This window comes from Pelophylax lessonae (assembly GCF_965119305.1).
Source record: "Pelophylax lessonae genome assembly, chromosome: 8".
Classification (NCBI taxonomy): Eukaryota; Metazoa; Chordata; class Amphibia; order Anura; family Ranidae; genus Pelophylax; species Pelophylax lessonae.
The window spans coordinates 251,688,781-251,714,702 of NC_138775.1; the positions used below are offsets into that span (position 1 = coordinate 251,688,781).

The 25,922-nt window shown below is 45.4% G+C and overlaps 2 protein-coding genes across 2 annotated transcripts in view; both read left to right on the forward strand.

Moving 5' to 3' along the window:
• COL24A1 (collagen type XXIV alpha 1 chain) overlaps positions 1-3,722 on the forward strand; it is a 417,206-nt gene extending 413,484 nt beyond the window's left edge. Inside the window, exon 60 of the mRNA XM_082265511.1 lies at positions 2,461-3,722. Within this exon, the coding sequence (XP_082121637.1) occupies positions 2,461-2,604 (144 nt within the window). The 3' untranslated portion in view covers positions 2,605-3,722. The remainder of the gene's footprint in view (positions 1-2,460) is intronic.
• A 16,204-nt stretch (positions 3,723-19,926) lies between these two features.
• Positions 19,927-25,922, forward strand: part of ZNHIT6 (zinc finger HIT-type containing 6) — a 65,986-nt gene continuing 59,990 nt past the window's right edge. Inside the window, exons 1-2 of the mRNA XM_082266633.1 lie at positions 19,927-20,047; positions 24,206-24,271. Of these exons, the coding sequence (XP_082122759.1) occupies positions 19,959-20,047; positions 24,206-24,271 (155 nt within the window). The 5' untranslated portion in view covers positions 19,927-19,958. The remainder of the gene's footprint in view (positions 20,048-24,205; positions 24,272-25,922) is intronic.

Consider the following 25,922-nt stretch of genomic DNA (forward strand, 5'->3'; position numbering starts at 1 on the left):
ATCCCTGTGCCATGAAGGAGTGTTTTCATTTCAGCCCTCTCTGCTGTACACATTTCAGGGGTGGAAGATTGGCAAGCTGATTACCTCAGTCAACAGTTGTTGGACCAGGGGAAATGGTCACTTCATCCGGAGGTGTTTCATCAGTTGTGCCTCCAGTGGGGTACTCCCGAGGTGGACCTGTTGGCCTCTCGTCTCAACAGGAAGGTACAGAGATTTTTGGCACGGTCTCAGGATCCTTTGGCAGACGCTTCAGATGCATTAGTGGCTTATTTGAGTCAGTATTGTATGCTTTATGCTTTCCCTCCTCTCAAACGTCTGCCAAGACTCCTGTGCAGGATCGAGGCAGAAGGGATTCTGGTTATTCTAGTGGCTCCACACTGGCCTTGCCGGTATTGGTACACCGATCTGGTACGTCTGGTCGCCGATGCTCCTTGAAGACTTCCTCTCAGGGAAGATCTGCTGTCCCAAGGGCCAATCTTCCATCCTGCTTTACAGTTGCTGGCTTTAACAGCTTGGCTGTTAAAAGCCAGGTGCTGAAGGATAGAGGTTTTTGCTGAATCGGTGATTCCTACACTGTGAAAGGCTAGAAAATCTATCTCTAGGAAGATCTACCATCGTACTTGGAAGATGTACATTGCGTGTGTCTCTTGGGGTTCTCCCTCACTCCTTTTCGGTGGCTCGGATCTTGGCTTTCCTCCAACGGGGGGGTTGAGTACCATCAAGGGCCAGGTTTCGGCCTTGATGGTTTTCTATTAGCCACACATTCCTTGGTACATACCTTTATCCAGGGAGTTTGACACTTGGCTCCTCCAGTGCGGTTTCCATTACCGCCGTGGGATCTCAATTTGGTGTTATCAGTTCTCCAGAAACCTCCCTTCGAAAATATTTGGGAGGTTCACCTGCTTACGTTGTCCCAGAAGGTGGTCTTTTTGGTGGCTTTTACATCTGCGTGCAAGTCGTCGGAGTTGGCGACATTGTCTTGTTGTTCACCTTACCCAGTGATTCACAGACATAAAGTGGTTCTTCATCCCTGTCCGTCGTTCCTTCCAAAGGTCGTCTTTGATTTCCATTTGAATGACGACAATGTGTTGCCTTCCCTATGTCCCAGGCCTAAACATTCTAAGGAAATTGCCTTGCATTCCCTGGATGTGGTTTGGGCAATCAGGGTGTATCTGGCAGCTACGGAGTCTTTTAGGAAGCCAGACTCACTATTTGTCCTCACGGATGGACCTCGGAAAGGGTTAGCCGCTTCTGCTGCAACCATTTCCAGATGGCTCAGACACACAGTGATTCAGGCCGCTTACCAGAACCACTGGACCCCTTGATTATAGGGGTTCATACACGCTTAATTGATCCACACTTTATCCGACCATGCACATCCCACTCTCTCACCAGTGAGAGTGTGTAGCCACATCAATGGAAAGCTTCAAAAAGATGCTGAGCAAAAAAAGATTGCAAACAGGCAGATAGATTTATTTTATTTCAGAAGAGGCATGTTTCTTCTGCAATAAAGACCCTGCCTGTTTGCAGTCCTTTAATTTGGGACTTTAGTTCTGCTTTGAACTGGCCATAGTTAGTTAGTTTTATTTTTGTTCAGCTAGTGGGCAGAATGAAAAAAAAAAACGGATTCCTCCATCCACAAAAACTAGGACATTCTGTTTTGCAGCCTATTGTTCGCCAAGCAAAACAGCTGGTTCGTTTGTGCTGTGCGAGTAGGGCAAAATTAAATGATCTCCATCTCTATTCTATACAACTTGAGTCTATGAATCCTGAAAATGCTGTAATATGCCCACTAGATGGCACTAAGGAGCAAACTTGTTTCCTATGATAGCGCCACCCAATGGTCATAATGCAGTATTTATCACATCATCACGCATTTGAAATGCAGAGAATATAGCTAGAGAACAATCGATGTTGCCCTTGCACATAGAACTAATTTCTATGCAGTTTCGATGGACAAACAACTTTGAAAATGTTTTTATAAATACTCCCCTTATAAATTGTATGTAAATGCAAACCAATTTAAGTTATTCATATTTCACCATAGACAAATACTAAGCATGTCACTCCATTAATAATTATTAAAAAAAATACAGGAAATACCGTTGCTTAAATCAGCAGTCACATGACCATTCACTCCCTCTCTTCTCCCCACACCTTGGGAGATGGGGACATAGACTTCTGCTTTGCTGCCCTTGGTGTGACTATAGCATGGCTAAGGCACAGGAGCTTGATGGTATTTTGGGGTAAGCTATGTTGACGATAGAACTGCAGACTTATTGTTCTTCTGCAAAAAAGAAAAGTAGAACTAATAAAAAAACATTTTTAAAATGAAGGTTTTTTTTATTAACATTCATCTTATTTAGTTACATTTAGTGTTAGCAGTTTAATCCATTTCTTGCTTTTCATTAGGCTTGGCAATTAACTTTACTGATAGCCTTTGTTTTTGTTTTTTTGCAGATACAAGATGGCAGCTGGCACAAGACACAGTTCAGGTTTCACACGCATGAAACAAATCAACTTCCGGTCGTTGAAATGTCTCGATTGTCTCCTCCCCAGAAAGGACAACATTACATTGAAAATGGTCCCATCTGCTTCCTCTGAAAGCAGTACAGATGCCTTGGGGGCACCTGTTTAGTGCAAGTCTCTTTTCTATAAAGAGCATTAAAATTTAAGAAGGTAGCAGTTTTGGCAACTGCGTCACGAATCAATGTGCGATCTTCTAAAGAAGCCAGAAGAGACTTCCTCCTAAGAAGGACGTATGGCATTTTAGAAAGAACTTCAATATTGATAGAGTATTTAATTTTTTTTTAAATAATCATTGATGTTTTTGTATAAATAAAACTTTGAGTTTGAATACGAACAAGTGAAAAGCACTGTACAAGTCACCTTCGAGGAAGCAGTTAGCTTGCCCTGGAGCAGTACTGGTTACAGCTCCAAGAAGTGCAATAACATGGTTGAAAGCAAATTTTCTTGTTTATTGACTCCTTTTTGGGAGGAGAGTCAGCGTGCCCAGTGACAGCAAAGGGATGAAACACTAAGTCGGATTCTGGTCCTTTGTGGACAAATACCTCTTTAGGTGATACCCTACCTCTTATGTGTTGCCTGGTGCTTCTAAGTGTTCCTGTTATCCAGACTGGAGGAGGTTGTTTTGTTGTCTAAAGACAAATATCAAGCCTATCAAATGTCAATGAACTATTGACACCACTGTGATGGGTCTAGAACATAACTGCATGAGGTGCAAATAGGGCAACTGCTCTTAGGCCATGAGGTAAAGTGGGCAACTGCTCACGGCCATGAGGTCAAGTGGGCCTATCATGACCAACATTTTCCATAACCTACCAGCTGTGCTCATATTAGATCTAAACAGCTTAACAGACTTTGTCTTTCCTATATATCTGCCTTCTCTGTTCCCTTTCCTGCATTTAACATATAGCTAAAGGCAAGACCTTTTTTAATTTTGGATAGAGTAGAGATGGATTACAACACCTCTCAGGTTTTTATTGCTGTCTGTGCCCCCAGGGAGATTCATCCTCTTTGTCTTGTGTATCACTGAGAATAAAAGTGAAGGAGAATCCCAAAATTTGGGTGGTCACTAGAACCAGAGTAGAGGGAATATCTTCCAATTGGGACACTAGTTCTGGTGACAGCCAAAGATTACCCTCACTTTGGAAGGTTTTCTTCTCACTTCCTGTTTTGGCAATGGAACTGGGGGTAAAATTAAATCTTGTAAAACTGACAAGGGTGATAACCCTTTCTTTCTTTACCGAAAATTCAAAATTAAAGTTTTCCTTAAGTTCTACATTAAGTATTCAAAAGATTATTGTTTAAAAAATGTTTACACTCTGAGCATCGAAGAATAGGAAAGTCCGTTTTTTTATTTTCTTTGCTTTCTTTCCTTATCTTTACAAATTCCCAAAAAATAAAAAAAAAATAAAAAAAAATACTGTGTAAACATATACACTCACACACAATATATGTCCCCAGGAGGACCGTGGTCTATATACCACAAAAAATTGTGGATAGAGAACCTCTTTACAATTTGCACCAGAAATTTGTGACTTTTAGGTTAACAAAACAGCCTCCTCTCTTCTAGGTACCTGACACATCCCTTTTTATTAACCAAGGTGCTAATGGCTTTAGCTGAATTAGTCCCGATCTCTATATGTACTGGCTACATCAATATTTTCACCACTACAAGTCGTTTTTTTTTTTAACTGCTCAGTCCAACATTTCAGTAAACCTTTATTTATATGAAAGGATCAATCTATTTTTGTGATAACCATTCATAGCCCAATGTATATGGTGCATATAAAACCGTCATGTTTTTACGATGAATTAAAAAAATTGTTGCAGAACAAGCTTTGCCTTGTTTGGGATGTACTTTATTTTTATTTTCTGACATCAAGTGGAATCCATGTTGTTATTGTGTGTATATATTTTGTAACATGTATTAAAATTTAAAAACAGCGGATATTTTAAAGTGCTGATGTTAAATTATAATAATTGTAATCGGTTCAGAAGTTTAGAGACATTTTTGCTATATTAATAGGTGCTATTTTTTATTTAATTGAAAAATGTTAAAAAAAAAAAAAAAAGAGATCCATGTTTTCATAAACATGTTGTTGCAGAAAATAAATATTATATTAAATTGGCTTTCATCTAACATTTGACATGGCATTTTTTTTACTTTATAAATTCTTTATTCTAATGTATTTTTAGTACATACAGGAAAAGGATAGGTATCAGCAATGTATATCAAACATTAATTATAATGTATTCAGGGCATAAAAAAAAAATTCAGGGAATAACAAATATTCTTACAATATTGCAAACATACTGTAAAACTGAGATAGAAAGAGCAATGATTGAAATGTAAAAACCTCTGGTATAAAACAAAATGTGCTGAAGAAGGTCAGGAAATCTCAAATTGTCATATGAGTCTGAATCCTCTTTTAATGAGTTCTTTAGAAAACCAAAAGACAAAAAGAGAGAAGGGCCAGCTAGTTGGGTTGGAATGGTGGAGGATTGTTGTCATCCCTGTAGGAAGGGAAGTCAGTGGGACACAAGGATGGAGGAACGGGGGTAGTAAGGAAAATAGGGGTGAGCGCAAGGGAGAAGAATAAGTAAGGGGGAGTGCTTGTGTGATAGAACTCACAAATTCCACTAACGTATTCCTTCATTTTGTTAAAAGTTTTTCCAATGAAACCAAGTGTTACGAAATCTTTCAGTAATGCCCTTAAGGGAACTGCTAAGTTTCTTCATGTTTTAATGTAATGTTAATGTTAACATAACACATTTCAATGAACGCATTTTTGCACTGAATTGTGGTGTAATGGGCCCCAAAACTGCTCAGCTCTTTTTGTCCTTTGTTAAAGGTCTGCCATAAGATACTGCAAGTCATGAGATGGCCATTGCCCAGAGAAGAGCCTGAATCACACTAATAATTAAAATATTGGTGTGCTGAGGAAAACTATTACCACAAACGCCTCCCTCAAAGAAAGACTTCAAATACATGAACCATTAGTGGGGGGGGGGGGGGGGGGGGGTTGGTTTGTTGAATATACATATACCCTATGTTTGTCTATTTTTTAAAGGGAAATTTGGATGTTTTTATTATATTTATCTTTTTATTTTTTTATTACTTGGATTGTAGTATGGTAAAATCCTGGATACGGTTTTTAACACCATTTGTTAATGTTGTCTTTGGAGATTGATCACCGAGATATATTGTCCATATTATATAGAAGAATATCCATTGCTAGATACTGTATAAAATGGTTACATCACAGATCAACGCATCACATAAAGAATTACTCATTATTTTCTGTTGCTTTTTGTATTGTTTGTATTTCTTTGGGGTGATAACATCAGGTCTGCATATGGGACATTTGTATGCCCTTTTTTGGGTATATTTATTCGTCTTCATATGGCCTGTAATAAGCGTGTCTTATGATATATGTCAGTTAGTAAACTATGCTTTTACCAATACCAGAAGATGCTTTTGATTTTGTAAAGGCAAAAATGAAATAAAAATAGTGCAATCCATTACCTTACTCCTCGATCTTGATTCCAAGCACCTCTCCCTAAGCCTTCTGGCAGTGTCATGGATCAAAGTCACAGTACACTTTATGAGCCAAGCTAACTTCCTGCCCTAGGAACAGTCATTTTTCCCTGCTAGTTATCTTCTTGGGCACTGGTCTACTTACTGTCCCCATGAGTTCACCTGCCTATGAGAGAGGATCTGGCCATTGTAAGTGTTGCCTCCACCAATAGGAGATGTCCACATCTTGCAGGCAGGATCACAGGAAGTAGGAGAGAAGGATCATCATATGAAAAAATGGGTATATGAGCATTTGTAAAAAAATATTTTCAAACTGGCAGGTAAACGGATTGGAAGAGGGTTTCTAATATCCTGGAGTTGGGCTTTAATTGTATTCCATAGATATAAATGTCCCTCTTCTCTATCCACACCCAACTCTTTGACTAAAGCCGGCCATACATGAATCTAATTTCGATCCATGTATGGGCAGGGTACCAATCAACCTTTGTAGAACTGCCCTGTTGGAAAATGTATGCTCAATCTGTGCCAAATGAATCATCTATGGGCTGCCTAAGCCCAATCAAGGTGAAATGTGCCAGAGGGGTGTGGCTATGGCAGGGACGTCAGATACGTGAGCAGTGTGCAACACAGACATTATGTGAAACAATATCTCATCAGGAGGAAATCTTTTTAAAATTAGGAAAATTCTCTTAGACAGCAGACATTGCAATAAATGTCCCAACTGGAACACCTCCCTTCAATTTCTGCTCTGGTGAACTTAAAGTGGAAAATAACCTGGAAATTATTTTTATGACAGAAGAGACCCTACTGATCTGTTCAGTGTGTCAGCGCTAATGTACACTAAGCCGTGCATGCACAGCTCAGCGTACATTTACCACATGGCTGTGCCATGATAATGTGACTCCCAAGTACATGCATGGGGCTGATGTCATTGCGGCCTGGCCAATCAGGAGGCTTAATAGTCCGAACCTGGAGGAAGACTGGGAGAATATCGAATTGCCAGCTCTGGAGGGGATCATTTAACAGGGAAGTCTGCCAAAATGTGCTAATATGCAGTACATACTGGCACATTATGACTATAAGCTCCTGGGGGCCCATTAAAAAAAAAAAAAAGTTCAATTCAGCTTTAATGTTTTGGATTTTTCCCCACTTTCAGTCCCAGTAGCTTTGGTCAAAAAAAAAATCAGTTCTTTTTGTGTGATTTCTGACCTCTTCTTTTTTTCTTTTTTTTTCTTGTTTTACTGCTGAGTGATGTAAAACTATATATGTGCATCTGTTGCAAATAAAATATTGATTGTCTTTTTGCTTATGCTCCCTGAGCAGTAATGTTTCTTTGAGCAATGTGCAGGGGGCGTGTCAGGCCATTTGAAATCTGGACCCTCTCCCCTATCAGCGTACTGCTTGCACAACTGACTGGCTCCTAATGCTGCTTCACTCTCTCTCAAGCTGGAGCTTTTCTGTACAGGTGATTGCAAGAGACCAATACTGAGTTAAATTAGGGTACTCATAGTGCTCACCATAGGCAGGGCTGTTTGAAGGAATTTGGGGGCCCTAAGCAAAATGGACATGGAGGCCCCCCCCCCGCACACACGCAAAGCCTACAGAAACCACAGCATAGCCATACAGTTTAAGTTCACCCACACTTTATATAAATAAAAAATGAGTACAGTGCAAATACTGCTTGAAAAAATATTTGAAATTTGAACATTTTCAACAATTGAACATTTGCAAAAAACACCACTGTACCATAAAATCAAATATACATTAAAAAGTGAACAATAACTAAATCTAACATACTTATACACACACACTCACATTAACATTTTTCAGTTCTCACAAACATGTGCAAATTATCTAAAACTGTTGTTTGCGAGCCTTGTTTTCTGCAAAGGCAATCACAATGTCCTCCATATTATCGCCCCTCCCGTTCCCCCACCATGTGCCCTAGATGATACCAGGGGGACTTTTTTCTTATGCTATGGGACTATCCAGCTGTCTGTTAACAGGTAGGTATTGTTCCCAATTGGACAATTGGTCCAATTTTTGCACGAAAAAATGGAGTGACAGACAGTCAGTGTGATCATACCTGTCGCTGGCCTGGCCCGGTCCACGTGTGTGAGGAGGATGTGATGACTCGTGGTGTGTCTCTCTCTGGCAAAGTTCGCGGGCCTGGTGGGGTGGCGCCACTCCCGCGGGCTTTAGGCCGCCTAGGCTGGGGCAGGGCTGGTGCGCACTGCGCAGATGCGCGCCGCCGCCACGCACTCTCCCCCTAGCAAGCCGGCGTCGCTGTGCGCCGGCCTGTCACAGGCCGCCTGTGTGTTGTGAGGCCGGCCTGTGCGGCGTTTGTGTTTTTGGGATAATGTCAGTCTGTATCTTGGGTCTTGGGGCCCCAGGCCAGCTCGGGGGCCCCAAGCAATTGCTTGTTTTGCCTGCCTTGATGCGACGGGCCTGCTCCTCACCTCCCTGCCCATTCTCCAACGCAGGTTCCTCTGGACCGCTGTTGTCCTAACAATCAATCATGTGTTTTCTCCAGCATTCGCAGGAGGAATCCTCTGCCTTCACATGCTGCTACAGCGATGGCTCTCCAGGTTCCCAGCTTTGCTGAACATGTGCGATTTATAGGTGGAATTTGATGTAAGAGGGGACTTTGATGGGGACTCTCATGTAAAGGGGGTATCTGATGGGGACTCTGATGTAGGGGGGGACTTTAATGTAAAGGGGATTCTGATGGGGAAGGAAGACTATGATGGTGACCCAGATTTAAGGGGGGCTCTGATGTTGTTTAGTATGTACAGTATTTTCTTACTGAGGTTCTTTTCTCTGTTGCTCTAAGTCATATCATGCTTGTCAGAAAAAATGCTCAGAGAAAAACATATTCATTCATTGAGATTTTATTAATTCTTTTATAAAAACAGATTTTTTTCTTTCTGCAAATATTTGTAAAATACACCTTGTGGCCCTCGTACTGAAAAGTTTGGAGAGCCTGAACCTAGTTTAACGTACTAAGCAGCTGCTAAATAGCATAAACATAGGTAATGAAAAGGAGCTAGTCAAGCTTCACATGTTGAAGAAAGCTGCAAAAGCCATTGCTGCAGTGTGCCTGATGGACAGCAGTTTGTGTGCTGTTCTGCACAGATCCAGGCAACTTACTACAAGGCAGGCTGAAGTATACCTGTTCCTAGGAAGCTCCACATAACATCTGCAACCTGGATTTTTCTGAATTTATTCCAAACTTGTTATTGACAGATTTAACACTTCTAGCTAGACGCTGGGCTGCTAGGTAAACTTCATCTTTCTTATGTGGCTGTCCTGTAATCTGTGGAGCAGCTGTTGATAGTTTGGGCTGATCAGGGTCTCTTAGGCTGCAAACTTGATTGCTTTTTCCTGCCTTCTGGATGGTTTCAGAACATAAGAATAGGGCAAGCTAAATGAATAGCCTGAATATTTATGGGTCCCAGCTAATCCCTGGGGAGTTCTGCCCAGAAGGTGGCCGTAGAGCACATAAATAGTCCAGGACCTGGTACAGTCTGTTTCTTGTTCAGGAGGAGTTGTTCCCAGCCTGAAGGGTTGCTACCCTTCTGGGCAGCCCAACTGAAAGTCTTCTTGTGTTCATCGAGGTCCCAGCTGTAGCAGAGCTGGTGGGCCTGTCCTGCTAAAAAAAAGGACTAAGAAGTTAAGCAAGGGATTTTATCGGGAATCTGATCTGGAAGGCTCACTGAGAGATTGGTTGACTAATATTAGAAGGAGGCACCCAGGCATCCAGAGATACTATGAGAAGAGACCTGCCTGAAGGATCCAAGTAACATGTTGCTGCTGGTGAGCCAAGCTTAGCCATACTAGCAATAGCATGGCCTGGGGCATTACTGAAGACTTGGTCTTGTCCATGTTTGGGCCTTTTAATGGAGGAACTATATTGAGAAGCAATACTACAGTAAAAAGTATCCTCACCCTATTGCTCAGTGTTCATGTAGTGTTCCACAGCTCCCTATGCCCTATCCAAGTTATGCAGCAATAAATCTTAAAAACAGCCACCTTTAGACTGTTCCCTGAACCAGAAGAGTGACTGTGATTCAGGACAAAGCAGCAGCTCTTTTAGGGGGTGCGCTCTACACATGGATGGTTCAGGCACATGTATGACTCTGTCATAAAGATTAGACTATATTTATAGCCTCATAAATCCAACATTCTACCATCTTAGGCCACAGTTACATGGGTACAAATGGTTTGTAGGTTCTTGCTGGAGGTTATAAATGCTGACACACTGTGCGAATAGGAAAAGCTGTCACCACTCCATACAAATCAATAGCTGTGCCGTCACTGACCACATGTTCAGCAGATCTAATTGTTTTTTTTTTCATAATTCATCAGCTAGACAGGAAATTAGGGTAAATCTCTCCAATGGGTATAAACAGAGCCGTAAAAATACTAATGTTGAACTACCAGTGGAGTTACAGTATACTGTGTTATTAACAACACTTAGACCCCATTCACACTTCGCATAGCATGAATGCGCGTTGCTGCTTGTGTTTTTTTTGCACGCGTCTGCTAATCGCATTTGGGGGGCTATTAACAATAATGGCACCACAAGCATGATGTGCGTTTGTAGCACATTTTTCGAATGTGAGTGAAACGCACGATTCTTGTGCGTTTTGTCACGTGTTCAGGGAACGCAAATTGTAAATGCGGCCTTTTTGGTCTTTTTAGACCCCCTTTAAATGATTGGACAATCTGTGCCCGCACTGTTGTGCTCTCTCTTTGTCATCATCACACCATTCGGTCTTCTAGAGACAAGGAGAATCCTGCAACTGGACAGCCAATAGGAAGTATTCATGTCACCTAGGCACCAACGGAGAAGGACCCTCCTCCTGCAGTAAAGAAGATAAAAGGCTTGGGAAGTGGCATGTGACACAACCACTGGATTTATCACCAGGCCAAGAGAGTGATGAAGTAGGCATGGCTGATTTGATTAAGCCTGAAAAAAAGGCATTTTTCAAATGTAATTGACTTAAAAAAACATCCAAGAGATCAAAATAAGGTTTGGGTTGGTCATTAGCAGACCTCAATATGACTCCTTGTAGACATCACAGCTTATATTTTAAATATGCGAGGAGCTCAGATCATGTGGCTGTGGTCCCTCTTGAGCATTTCTATGTAAAAATGACAGCTAGGCCTAAAGGTCGCTTATTGACTTCTTTGGGGACTGCTTGGTCCTACAGCCACTCATTTACTGCCATGGCGCACACCTTGGCCCATCCACTCCTATGTTAGGACAATGGGATATTGTTTGAATACTTTTGAGTACATCTGTGATACTTTTAATATTTGCAATATAATCCAAATATTTAGGACAAGTTTTTGGGGGTGTAACCCCTTCTTCAAGGTCCACGCTATCAAGTTGTTCAAATACAGGGAAGGTCCTTTGGACTGGCATGTATACTAAAATGTGTCCTTCTTCATGTCAGAAAGTTGGGAGGTATGTTTACAGGGTGCCTGAAAATCAATGCATAAAGGGGTATTTGGATAAAATGCAATGCACTAGGAAGCACATAGCACATACAGTATATCATAATACAAAGGTGTACTTTATGGTAGAATGCTTTCAAAAATATATATTTTAATTGTTTATTTTATCAATTTACAAAATGTAAAGTGAGGGAACAGAAGACAAATTTAAATCAAATCAATATTCGGTGTAACTACCCTTTAGCTTCAAACCAGCATCAATTCTTACACTGGCACACTTTGTACATTTGCACAAAGTTGGGAATTTTGTAGGATTAGAGTCAGGTATATGATTAGCCAATTATAACAGACAGGTGCTAATAATCATCAATTTCATATGTAGAAGCTAAAGAATGGTCTGGTGCCATCTGTGATACACCTCCACCCCAACATAAACATATAAAAAGAACAAATTGGCCCCGGGACTTTAGATGAGGTGAGCATATGTGGCCAGTAATAAAAAATGAATGTAGATATATAGAAAAAGTATTTTCAACCTTTATTACAATTTGTTGGAGTAAATAATAAATAACATCATGCACCATGAAACACATGAAAATGCAAAGCAATTAGTGGTATTGCAGTACACAATACTGATAATAATGAGTTACATATATGTATACATAATAGTACAATGCATATTGGTCTCAAAAATTAAAACATAATAATATAATGCATCTTGGTCTTGACGCGTTTCGTGAGCAAACGCTCGCTTCTTCAAGAGTGGATGCATAGGAAGCATGTCTAAATAGAAAAACATCAATATTGGAGTACAGGCTAAAAATGATGGAAAAAAGTCTGTAAATAATCGGGAACTACATAGAGGACCCAATACTTACGAATGGTTTGGGATGGAGTCAAAAGATAGGCTTCTATTCGGTGGTGGTGGGATAGGTCTGACCCAGGAGCTGAAGGGTCCAAGCAGACAAGAACCAACATGGAGACATATGGGAGGTGAGTGATGGGTGAGTAAGATGAAAAAGTGTACCTTCCATATCTGTCATAAAAAAGTATCAGTAATGGCAGGATAAATATAAATTATATTGTCTAATGTGACAGAGTAATAAGGTAATATGCTAGATAAAAGAAGGGCTTGTGAAGTAGTGGCATGACAATGCCATGGATGGAGAGGAAAAAGAAAAAAGGAAGAGGTGAAATTAAACTGTCACCAGATAAATAGCAAAATTGCTGGTAAGAAAATTGTAGACATAGGTACAAAGAAGAGTGAAAAGGGCCAAACACCCAGATTAAACAGGGAATCGTGGGAATGGATAAGTGAATGAGCAAGTACCTACCATAAAGGTTAATGCTGGTGCCATAAAACAAGTGTACAAATGTTGAAAAAAGGAAGAAGAGTATCCCAACTACCATCCTTCCCATTGGTGCCCCAAGCAGGCATTGGTCCGTGGGACCCTAACGTCATGTGGCAGATGGCAAGTGATGGGTCAGGCAGAGGCCAAAGGTGTCTGCGACCTCATGGGGGGGAAGGACGCCGGACACAGACTTCCCCCAGCCGCCCCAAGATGATGTGGCACGCATCGGCGTGATGACGTCATGCACATGCGCTGACGTCGCACGCCGAGCATGCAACATGACGCCGATGTATAGGTGGACCCGCCCGTCAAGCAGGAAGGGAAGGTACAGCAAAGGAGGAAAACCTCCCTCTTCATACATCGCAGCTCCTGGGACATAGAAACCCACCAAACAAAAGGAACCCATCAAAGGAACCAGAACAGAATAGAACAACCAATATAAAGATTTCACATCGGAATAAATGAATTGGTGTAGAGTAAAATAAAAATAAAAATAAACTAAAGTAAAATAAATCATTGGCCAGGATGATACCAGACCATTTTGGGCACAGATGGGTGTCTTCCACCAGAATTTCAGTAGCAACTAAAGAATGGTCTGGTGCCATCTGTGACACACCTCCATCCCAATATAAACATATAAAAAGAACAGATTGGCCCCCGGGACTTTAGATAAGGTGAGCACATGTGGCCAGTAATAAAAAATGAATGTAGATACATAGAAAAAGTATTTTCAACCTTTATTACAGTTTGTTGGAGTAAATAATAAATAACATCATGCACCATGAAACACATGAAAATGCCAAACCAATTACTGATATTGCAGTACACAATACTGATAATGAGTTACATAAATGTATACATAATAGTACGATGTATCTTGGTCTCAAAAATAAAAACATAATAATAAAATGCAACTTGTCTCAACGCATTTCGCAAGATAACGCTCTCTTCTTCAAGAGTGGATGCATAGGAAGCATGTCTAAAGAGAAAAACATCAATATTGGAGTACAGACTAAAAATGATGGAAAAAATTCTGTAAATAATCAGGTACTCCATAGAGGACCCAATACTTACGAATCGGTTGCCCTGATTACCTTTACACGTCTTCCCTGTACATGGAACACCTGTACATCCCATACATCCCATCCCATGTGGGCAAAGACAGCCCTTCACATGGGTGTACAGGCCTAAGGGCTCATTCCCACACATGAATATTTTCTGCACAGGTTCTTGCTGGCAGAGCTAGCAGAAGATTTGACATCAAATATGCACCTAAAGTACTCAGGATTAGACACATACAGTGCTTAGATACGTACAATTTTTCCAATGATTTCCATGTGTACATATATAAGTATTTACAGATGTTCACACAAACCATATGTACGCCACTTGCTGACTGCCTAACTGTAAATATACATCATTATTTTGATGTTAAATACTGGGGTTATGGAGGCAGCTAGCTGCCATAACCTCGGTGTCTTTATTTACAGCAGGTGGCCGGTTTTCTGATAAACGGGGCATTCACAGCGGGATCACTTTTATAGGCGGCGGGTGAGGTGCCCCCTCCTGCTGCTTCCCGGTGTCTTCCGGGTTTACTGGAGCCATCAAAAAACCTGGAAGCCATCCGGTTCGATCCATGGCTTCGTAGGAAGGCAAGATAGCCCTCACTTGGCTCTATGCCCTTGGAGGACCAGAGCGACCTCTGATGTCACTTCTGGTTCCCTGTCATGCTTATTTCTATTACAAGGGATGTTTTCATTGTAATAGGAAAAAAAGTGATAAAAAAAAAAATGAAAGGGACAGTGTAAATAAAAAAAAAAAAAGTAAAATAAATAAGAATTTTTTTTTTTTTAAAGCGCCCTATTCCTCCGAGCTCGTGCACAGAAGCGAATGTATACGTAAGGGCCCTTTCACACGGGCGCTCCGTATGTCCGCAAATCATCCTATTTTTTTGCGGATGATTTACGGACATAATGTATATCAATGGGATGGGATGTCAATGGGATGACCATCCGCTGACATCCGATTTTCTTCCTTTCAGTTCTGTTCCGTTTTTTGGAACGGAACAGAACCCTATTTTTCCTCCGTTAAAAAAACAGAAAGGAAGCAAAATCGGATGTCAGAGGTGTCATCCGCTGACATCCGCAATGCCCACAGACATACATTATGTCCGTATATCATCCGCAAAGGGATGGGATGATATGCAGACATACGGAGCGGATGATACAAATGTCATCCGCTCCGTGAAAAAAAAGTACCGGAGCGGAGGCAAAAAACTGAACGGCCGTGTGAAAGAGCCCTAAGTCACGCCCGCATATGTTAGAGTGAGAGCATTGATTCTAGCACAAGACCTCATCTGTAACTCTAAACAGGTAACCTGTAAAAGTGTCGACTATGGAGATTTTTAAAGCAGAGTTCCTGAAAAGTGAAAAGTCAGCAGCTTCAAATACTGTAGCTGCTGACTTTTAAATAGTAGAACTTACCTGTCCAGGGAGCCCGCGATGTCGGTACCCGAAGCCGATTTACGTATCAGCTCTCGGGTGCCGCCGCCATCCAGATTTGGGGAACCCAGCAGTGAAGCCTTCCGGCTTCACTGTTGGTTCCCTACTGCGCATGCGCAAAGCGTGCTGTGCTTTGTAATTGGCCCAGCGGAGGAGGAAAAAGGAGGGGGCCGAACTTCTGAGGTACAGTGCCGCGGCGCAGTCTCCCAGGAAGTGAGGAAGAGTACCTGTCAAAGACAGGTACCCAATCCCCCCTGAAAGGTGCCAAATGGGGCACCGAAGGGGAAGGAAGCAGATCAGCAGATTTCCACTTTTGAGTGGAACTCCGATTTAAGTACCATAGTTTATCGCCATTCCATGAGTGTGTGCAATTTTAAAGCATGACATGTTAGGTATTACAAGGGATGTTTACATTCCTTGTAATAGGAATAAAAATGATACATTTTTTTTTTAAAGGAACAGTGTAAAAATAAAAAGTAAAATAAATAAGAAAAAAAATAGTAATGCACCCCATCCCTCTGAGCTTACGTGTCCCCTCCTGCTCCTTTTAATGACAGCCGAGTGGCTTCTCGGCTGCATCGGTTGTCTTTACAAGTCAGCCGACCGTTGGCTATGGACGCCGGTACCGGGGTGATGCCTCTAGCAGGGGCGTACCGTGGGGTTGGCCAGAACGGCGCCTGCCAGGGGCGCAAAAACATTGGCACTGTAGCAGTGAATTACCGCTCCTCAGCCTGCGATCCCGTCGCCCAGCGGCCGGCGCCCCCCCCTTTTCTTCACCTCGCCTTCCGCCCATGCTCTGTGTTTGTACTCGCTGGAAGGTGACTGTCCCTGCCCACCTGGCTGCTCGCGGCTGCTGAGATGAGTGCCGGAGCGTGTTCCCACGAGATGCTGCAGCTGTGCTGATCGGAGGTGAGGGAAAACGCGCCCGGTGAAAGGTTCACAGGGGGGAGAAAGTGTGTGTCTGCCGGGATCCGGGCCAGGATGAGGTGAAGTAGGATGGAGACTTCATCACCGAGCACCATGATGGTACCAGGATCGGGGGCGGTGTATCGGGCCTGGTCATGTCACCCCCCACTACTCCTTGTCACCCCCCCTCACTCCCCGTCACCCCCCACTACTCCCTGTCACCCCCACTACTCCCTGTCACCCCCCCTCACTCCCTGTCAACCCCCCACTCCTGTTACCCCCCTCACTCCCTGTCACCCCTACCACTCCCTGTCACACCCCCCCACTCCCTGTCACACCCCCCCACTCCCTCTCACCCCCCTCACACCCTGTCACCCCCCCTCACTCCCTGTCACCCCCCACTACTCCCTGTCACCCCCACTACTCCCTGTCACCCCCCCCCTCACTCCCTGTCACCCCCATTACTCCCTGTCACTACTCACGGGGGGGGGGGAGTGTGTGTCTGCGGGGATCCGGGCCGGGATGCGGTGTGGTAGGATGGAGACTTCATCACCGAGCACCATGATGGTACAAGGACCGGGGGCGGTGTATCGGGCCCAGTCATGTCACCCCCCACTACTCCCTGTCACCCCCCCTCACTCCCTATCACTCCCCACTACTCCCTGTCACCCCCCCTCACTCCCTGTCACCCCCACTACTCCCTGTCACCCCCCACTTCTCCCTGTCACCCCCCCCACTCCTGTCACCCCCTCACTCCCTGTCACCCCCCACTACTCCCTGCCACCCCCCCTCACTCCCTGCCACCCCCCTCACTCCCTGTCACCCCCCTCACTCCCTGTCACCTTCCCTCACTCCCTGTCACCCCCCCTCACTCCCTGTCACCCCCCACTACTCCCTGTCACCCCCCTCACTCCCTGTCACCCCCCACTACTCCCGGTCACCCACCACTACTCCCTTTAACCCCCCCCCTCACTCCCTATCACCCCCTCACTCCCTGTCACCCCCCTCACTCCCTGTCACCCTCTTAACTCCCTGTCCCCCCCTCGCTCCCTGTCACCCCCCCACTCCCTGTCACCCCCCTTACTCCCTGTCACCCCCCTCACTCCCTGTCACCCCCACTACTCCCTGTCACCCCCCCTCACTCCCTGTCACCCCCATTACTCCCTGTCACTACTCACGGGGGGGGGGGAGTGTGTGTCTGCGGGGATCCGGGCCGGGATGCGGTGTGGTAGGATGGAGACTTCATCACCGAGCACCATGATGGTACAAGGACCGGGGGCGGTGTATCGGGCCCGGTCATGTCACCCCCCACTACTCCCTGTCACCCCCCCTCACTCCCTATCACTCCCCACTACTCCCTGTCACCCCCCCTCACTCCCTGTCACCCCCACTACTCCCTGTCACCCCCCACTTCTCCCTGTCACCCCCCCCACTCCTGTCACCCCCTCACTCCCTGTCACCCCCCACTACTCCCTGCCACCCCCCCTCACTCCCTGTCACCCCCCTCACTCCCTGTCACCCCCCTCACTCCCTGTCACCTTCCCTCACTCCCTGTCACCCCCCCTCACTCCCTGTCACCCCCCACTACTCCCTGTCACCCCCCTCACTCCCTGTCACCCCCCACTACTCCCTGTCACCCACCACTACTCCCTTTAACCCCCCCCCTCACTCCCTATCACCCCCTCACTCCCTGTCACCCCCCTCACTCCCTGTCACCCTCTTAACTCCCTGTCCCCCCTCGCTCCCTGTCACCCCCCCACTCCCTGTCACCCCCCCTTACTCCCTGTCACCCCCCTCACTCCCTGTCACCCCCCTCACTCCCTGTCACCCCCCTCACTCCCTGTCACCCCCCCTCACTCCCTGTCACCCCCATTACTCCCTGTCACTACTCACGGGGGGGGGGGGAAGTGTGTGTCTGCGGGGATCCGGGCCGGGATGCGGTGTGGTAGGATGGAGACTTCATCACCGAGCACCATGATGGTACAAGGACCGGGGGCGGTGTATCGGGCCCGGTCATGTCACCCCCCACTACTCCCTGTCACCCCCCCTCACTCCCTATCACTCCCCACTACTCCCTGTCACCCCCTCACTCCCTGTCACCCCACTACTCCCTGTCACCCCCCACTTCTCCCTGTCACCCCCCCACTCCTGTCACCCCCCCCCCTCACTCCCTGTCACCCCCCACTACTCCCTGCCACCCCCCCTCACTCCCTGTCACCCCCCTCACTCCCTGTCACCTTCCCTCACTCCCTGTCACCTTCCCTCACTCCCTGTCACCCCCCCTCACTCCCTGTCACCCCCCACTACTCCCTGTCACCCCCTCACTCCCTGTCACCCCCCACTACTCCCTGTCACCCACCACTACTCCCTTTAACCCCCCCCCCCTCACTCCCTATCACCCCCTCACTCCCTGTCACCCCCCTCACTCCCTGTCACCCTCTTAACTCCCTGTCCCCCCCTCGCTCCCTGTCACCCCCCCCCACTCCCTGTCACCCCCCCTTACTCCCTGTCACCCCCCTCACTCCCTGTCACCCACCTCACTCCCTGTCACCCCCACTACTCCCTGTCACCCCCCTCACTCCCTGTCACCCCCCTCACTCCCTGTCACCCCCCACTACTCCCTGTCACCCACCACTACTCCCTTTAACCCCCTCCCCCTCACTCCCTGTCACCCTCTTAACTCCCTGTCCCCCCCTCACTCCCTGTCACCCCCCCACTCCCTGTCACCCCCCTTACTCCCTGTCACCCCCCTCACTCCCTGTCACCCCCCACTACTTCCCGTCACCCCCCCTCACTCCCTGTCACCCCCCTCACTCCCTGTCACCCCCTCTCACTCCCTGTCACCCCCCTGTCACCCCCTCTCACTCCCTGTCACCCCCTCTCTCTCCCTGTCACCCCCTCTCTTTCCCGGGCCCCCCTCTCTCCATGTCACCCTTCTCACTCCCTGTCACCCCTCTCTCTCTCCATGTCACCCCTCTCTCTCCCTGTCTCCTGCCCTCTCTCTCTCTGTCACCCCCCCTCTCTCTCATACCTTCTCTCTGTCACCCTATTTCTCTGTAAACCCCTCTCTCTCTGTCAAACTCTCTCTACCTGGGGGGGGGGAGGGGGCGCCGATACAGTTCCTCGCCAAGGGCGCTGGAGACCCTAGGTATGCCTCTGGCCTCTAGCTGCAGGCATCACTCCGGTACAAGCACTTTCTTATATCGGCCCCCCGATATATCGGCTTTGCTGATAATCGGCTGATCCCTAATATATATATATCATGTTTAGGGATTCTAATACATTTTCTAGCTAAAAATACAAATTTTTACTCATAAACAATAAATGTCAGAAAAAGTCTTAAAGTGGTTAAATAATAGATAATTAGAAAAACAAAAAAGTATATATACTACATAGATATGTATATGAATGAATTCGTGTAAAAGTAAGCCTCCTCTCTATACATTCATATATTTGTATTTATATAAATTCATTTTTTTTTGTAAGGACAGTCGTCCCTTTTCTAGTTATAGGCTAAAAAAAAATAATCCTTTGCCATCCACAACATGGCCGCCCGAATGGCATATTCCGCCACACCCAACATGGCCGCCGCCCTCTTCCTGTTTCTATGACACCAGCCTATCTTGCTAAGACCACCGGAAGTAGTTCCCACGTGTGCTCTAGAGAGCTGCCATGGAGTCTTTGCTCCTGCCCGAGGGTCTGGGGCTGGATGGGGAGCCGGAGGTGTGTTTGCGACCCAAGAGGAAGATATCCCTGTCCAGGTGAGGTGGGCAGGCACTGAACTGGGCTGTACCATCATGTATTGAGGGGAGACAAGCAGTGGGGTGGGTTCTGTTTACCATGCCGAAGGAGTCAACCCAGAGAATGCTGGCTGCTGACTGGGGTAATGAAATCCTATAAACTGTCCAATGAAACATGTTCATGTTACAGGAGGGACTTTAACCCTTTCACTGCTGGAGAAAATGTATTCCCCCCCCCCCCCTAAAATGTGTAGTTTTGGTTAGAGGATTGCTATCTCTTTTCTGAGAGAAGAGAACCTGTAGAATAAAAAGATGGTTGCTGTAACATTTTATGGTGCACAATTTTATGTTACATTGATGTTTTCATGTGGGGGGGTCACACTGCGTGCCCTGTGCGTACCTGCACGGTCTGGCATTGCATTCACCTGAACGGGCTACAAAACGCAGCAGAACACGGAAAGGTGGTAATGCCAGCACTTGATTTTTCAGAACGCGCTTCACCAAACCGCGCTGTACTGCCGCGCCATGTGATTTGCTGCCCACAACCGCTCTGCATTTGTGAGATGCATTTGGGGTGCCAATAACAATTTGTTGACACCCGCACACTCTCACAAGGGCAGCGCGGTCCTCTATGGTGCGGGAAACGCACAAAGAACGCGTCTCTCCTGTGTATTGGTATGAACTGGATTTCTTTTAACCACTTCAGCTCCAGAAGGTTTACCCCCCCCCCTTCATGACCAGGCCATTTTTTGCGATTCGGCACTGCGTTAATTTAACGGGATAATTGCGCGGTCGTGTGAGGTTGTACCCAAATAAAATTGATGTCCTTTTTTTTCCCCCCAAAAATAGAGCTTTCTTTTGATGGTATTTGATCACCTCTGTGGTTTTTATTTTTTTTGTGCTATAATCAAAACAAGACCAACAATTTTGAGAAAAAAATATTTTTAGGTGAAAAAAATAAATAAAACTCTGCGCTATGAAACTATGAGCCTCGGTTCACATTTATGCGATGCGGGAAGGCTGCGAATCCACAGCCTGTTCCCGCATCGCACACGCACCCCCGGCAGTTCACACTGCCATATGCGACACGCTGGGGGTGTCAATGTAATGTTAACGACACCCCCAGTTTGATCGCATATCGCAGTGCGACCTTGCAGTTCGCACAGGATCGGATCGCACAAGTGTGAACCGCTGTGCGATCCGATCCTGATGCGGCTGCAAAAAAAGGTGCGTGTTTGCTGCAGGTGCAGTGCGAATTTAGCCATACAAAGTGTATGGCTAAACTCGCACCGCACAGCCGATCGCATGTAATGAAGAAGCAGTGCGCTCCGACATTACATGCGATCGCCGCATCTGTGTGAACCGGCACTTAAGGCCCCTTTCACACTTGTGTGACTTAAAAGTTGCGCGATTTTGTTGCCACGATTTTGATGCAATTTTCGCCTGGGCTTGAAGCAATGCCTATGTCTTTGGACCTCAAAACACATGAAAATTAGGCCAAAGTAGTGCAGTGACTACATTGAAGTTGGTGCGACTTCAAGTCGCACAGATATTAACGGTACTCATTGGGAATAATGGAGAACGACTTGTCATGCGATTTTTGCAGTCCCAAATCACAGGATAAGTCGCACAAGTGTGAAAGGGGCCTTAATCTCTCTTATACAAAAATAAAAAATCAATGTGTGCCTTTATCTATGCTGGTTAATTTCACTTAAGAATGGGAAGCGTTTGGAGTTGGTGAGCTTTTCATCTAAAGGGAGAGGAATCCATAAATGGACGCCAGGAGGTGTTTGGAAATAGTGGAGATTTATATAAAGGAGGACTACACTGATTATATGTTACATAGCAGCGGCACATGGGTGTATCAAGAACAGCACTGGGTGTCATGCATTATATGGACCCATTTTTACTAATTGTTGTTTATATTGTCACAGCGCTACCTGTAAAGTAAAACACTGTAACTTTGCAATATTTTACTTTATGCTATAAAAGATATCCAATAAAAAAATCTAATTTCTTCATCAATTTAGTACAATATGTATTCTGCAACATGGTTTTTAGTCAAATAAAATCATATTAAGTGTATACTGATTGGTTTGCGCAAAAGTTATAGTGTCTACAAGCTATGAGAATTTTTTTATGGAATTTTTATTTAATACTAGTAATGGCGGCAGTCAGCAACTTGCAGTGGGGACTGGGACATTGCAGCAGACAAATCAGACACTAAATCAGGGATCCTCAAACTACGGCCCTCCAGCTGTTGCGGAACTACACATCCCATGAGGCATTGTAAAACTCCGACATTCACAGACATGACTAGGAATGATGGGAATTGTAGTTCCTGAACAGCTGGAGGGCCACAGTTTGAAGACCCCTGCACTAAATGGCACTTTTCCACTGCAAGTACCGGCTCAGCTCTACTTGGCCCTGCTTGGCTCTGTTTGGTTTTCCACTGCATGGTACCACATGGTACGGTGTTGGAGCGGTTCGGTACGCTTTGCTTTTCCACTATAGTACTAAAGTAAGTGGGTGGGATAACAACGATTCTCTGACCAATCAGTGGCTAGTAGTGACAAACAGTCAAGGCTGCGTGCAAAGGATTGTGGGATATGGTACCGGTATGGCCCTGTTGGAACCACTACTGAGGTGGTACTGTTTAAGCGAGCCGTACCGCTCGGTTCCATGTAGTGGAAAAGCGCCACCGTACCATGCGGTACCAGCAGTGGAAAAGCACAAAAGCGAGCCAAACCATTCGGTTCCATGCAGTGGAAAAGCGCCAAAAGTGACACTTTTTGGGGACACCAATACAATGATGATCAGTGCTAAAAATATGCACTGTTACTGTAACTGACACTGGTAGGGAAGGAGTGATCAAAGGGTTACATTTGTGCCTAGGGAGTGCTTGCTTACTGCGTGGGGGATGCTTGTTCTATAGGAAGACGGGGATCTGTGTTCTTGCTTAGCAGAAACACAGGATCTCTGCCTTCCCTTGTCCCAGACCACCATTCTGCCTCTATCAGTATTGATGGGTGAGTCCCGGCAGAGGTGGTCGCCCGAAAAATCCTGGCAGTAACAGGTGACATACAGGTACGTGATTTTGCCTGTAGGACCCTCTGCCCCCCCCCCCCCCAGTATATGTATGTGGGACGGTCAGCAATTGGTTAAAAGAGAAAAAAATACCCTAAAATGAATTTCAGTGCACACAATTATAGTTTATTTCCCTATTATTTAGTAAAAGATGAGATTGTGCCATGTATGTAGATACCGGATATGTTGAGAATCAAAACTGTGCGTACGTGACAGGGCGAGAAAATCTGATGCAAAATAAACAAAAGGTGATGCGCTAAAAATCCTTAAGAGATCGTTTACAGTGGGGCGCGGTGCGGGACACCCCTCGTTCTGTTCACATTTCTGAAACTGGGTGTGAGGTCTGCTATAGTTGTCACAAATAATCCTAAGGTCGCCCCAAGTGCAGATTGCAAAGGCAGTGCATTTGCCTGCACTGGATCGCATGGTACCACAGTATCATGCAATCCTGTTGTGGTGCCTTTTTAAAAGTAGAGCATGTATTGCTTTTGGTGCGATCCAGTGCGATTTTCGTCCCCGCCACCTTCCGCGGCTCACCCGGATCTCCCGTCCCACCGGGAGACCCGGGCAACCAGCCTGCACAGCCACTAAAGAGAAGACCCGATCCAAGCCGCTTTCGGCTCTGATCGGGTCTCCATGTAAAAACCCGGAAGTAATGTCATGACATCACTTACGGGTATTTGGTGCCAGATTAAAAAAATGACAGCATTCAAAACAGCCAAGTGCTGTTTAAGCGAAGAGGAGGGGGTTTGGGGTCTTTTAGACCCCCAGATCCCTCCACAACAGTACCTTTGACAAATATCAGCCAATACCGCAATCCGATGACCAAAGTATCGGCACCAAAAAAACGATACCTGTCGATCACTAGTATATACCCCACGCACTCCCATCCTCAACCCCAAAAGGGGACTTTTGGCCCCTATGTGATAAAATTCAAATGAAAATAAAAAGTTTAAAAATTTGCACCTAAGCACGGCAACATACAAAAGCATTGAATGCACTATACATTCCGTAGTTGGGGTTCTGATATTGGTGTGGTAGCAACTTTCTGTAGACTATGGACTGTTCTGACCGATCTCCTCTTCCCTGTAGCTGTGAGACCTGTGGAGGTGAAGAAGCGAAGTATAAATGCCCCCGCTGTTTGAAGTACTCTTGCAGGTAAGCTGACCGTATTGTCATCTCTAAGAGCTTGTTCACACAAGTGGCTGGGGAGGAGTGGTAAAAGCAGGCGGTTGCGCTTTGGTTTTACTGTTCCCCCACCACCCACATAAAACTGGCAGCCCTCCAGCTATTGCGAAACTACAAGTTCCATGAGGCATTGCAAGGCTGACAGTTACAAGCATGACTACCAGAGGCATGATGGGACTTGTTGTTCCGCAACAGCTGGAAGGCTGCCAGTTTGACACCCCTGATTACCGCTGAAGCCTTGTACACAGGAGGTGGCCATGATGCTTTGCGGTAAAATTACAGGGAGTGCAGAATTATTAGGCAAATGAGTATTTTTGAGGATTAATTTTATTATTGAACAACAACCATGTTCTCAATGAACCCAAAAAACTCATTAATACCAAAGCTGACTATTTTTGGAAGTAGTTTTTAGTTTGTTTTTAGTTTTAGCTATTTTAGGGGGATATCTGTGTGTGCAGGTGACTATTACTGTGCATAATTATTAGGCAACTTAACAAAAATCAAATATACAGTATACCCATTTCAATTATTTATTTTTTACCAGTGAAACCAATATAACATCTCAACATTCACAAATATACATTTCTGACATTCAAAAACAAATCAGTGACCAATAGAGCCACCTTTCTTTGCAAGGACACTCAAAAGCCTGCCATCCATGGATTCTGTCAGTGTTTTGATCTGTTCACCATCAACATTGCGTGCAGCAGCAACCACAGCCTCCCAGACTGTTCAGAGAGGTGTACTGTTTTCCCTCCTTGTAAATCTCACATTTGATGATGGACCACAGGTTCAATGGGGTTCAGATCAGGTGAACAAGGAGGCCATGTCATTAGCTTTTCTTTTATACCCTTTCTTGCCAGCCACGCTGTGGAGTACTTGGACGCGTGTGATGGAGCATTGTCCTGCATGAAAATCATGTTTTTCTTGAAGGATGCAGACTTCTTCCTGTACCACTGCTTGAAGAAGGTGTCTTCCAGAAACTGGCAGTAGGACTGGGAGTTGAGCTTGACTCCATCCTCAACCCGAAAAGGCCCCACAAGCTCATCTTTGATGATACCAGCCCAAACCAGTACTCCACCTTGGTGACGTCTGAGTCGGACTGGAGCTCTCTGCCCTTTACCAATCCAGCCACGGGCCCATCCATCTGGCCCATCAAGACTCACTCTCATTTCATCAGTCCATAAAACCTTTGAAAAATCAGTCTTGAGATATTTCTTGGCCCAGTCTTGACTTTTCAGCTTGTGTGTCTTGTTCAGTGGTGGTCGTCTTTCAGCCTTTCTTACCTTGGCCATGTCTCTGAGTATTGCACACCTTGTGCTTTTGGGCACTCCAGTGATGTTGCAGCTCTGAAATATGGTCAAACTGGTGGCAAGTGGCATCTTGGCAGCTGCAGGCTTGACTTTTCTCAGTTCATGGGCTGTTATTCTGCGCCTTGGTTTTTCCACACGCTTCTTGCGACCCTGTTGACTATTTTGAATGAAATGCTTGATTGTTCGATGATCACGCTTCAGAAGCTTTGCAATTTTAAGAGTGCTGCATCCCTCTGCAACATATCTCACTATTTTTGACTTTTCTGAGCCTGTCAAGTCCTTCTTTTGACCCATTTTGCCCAAGGAAA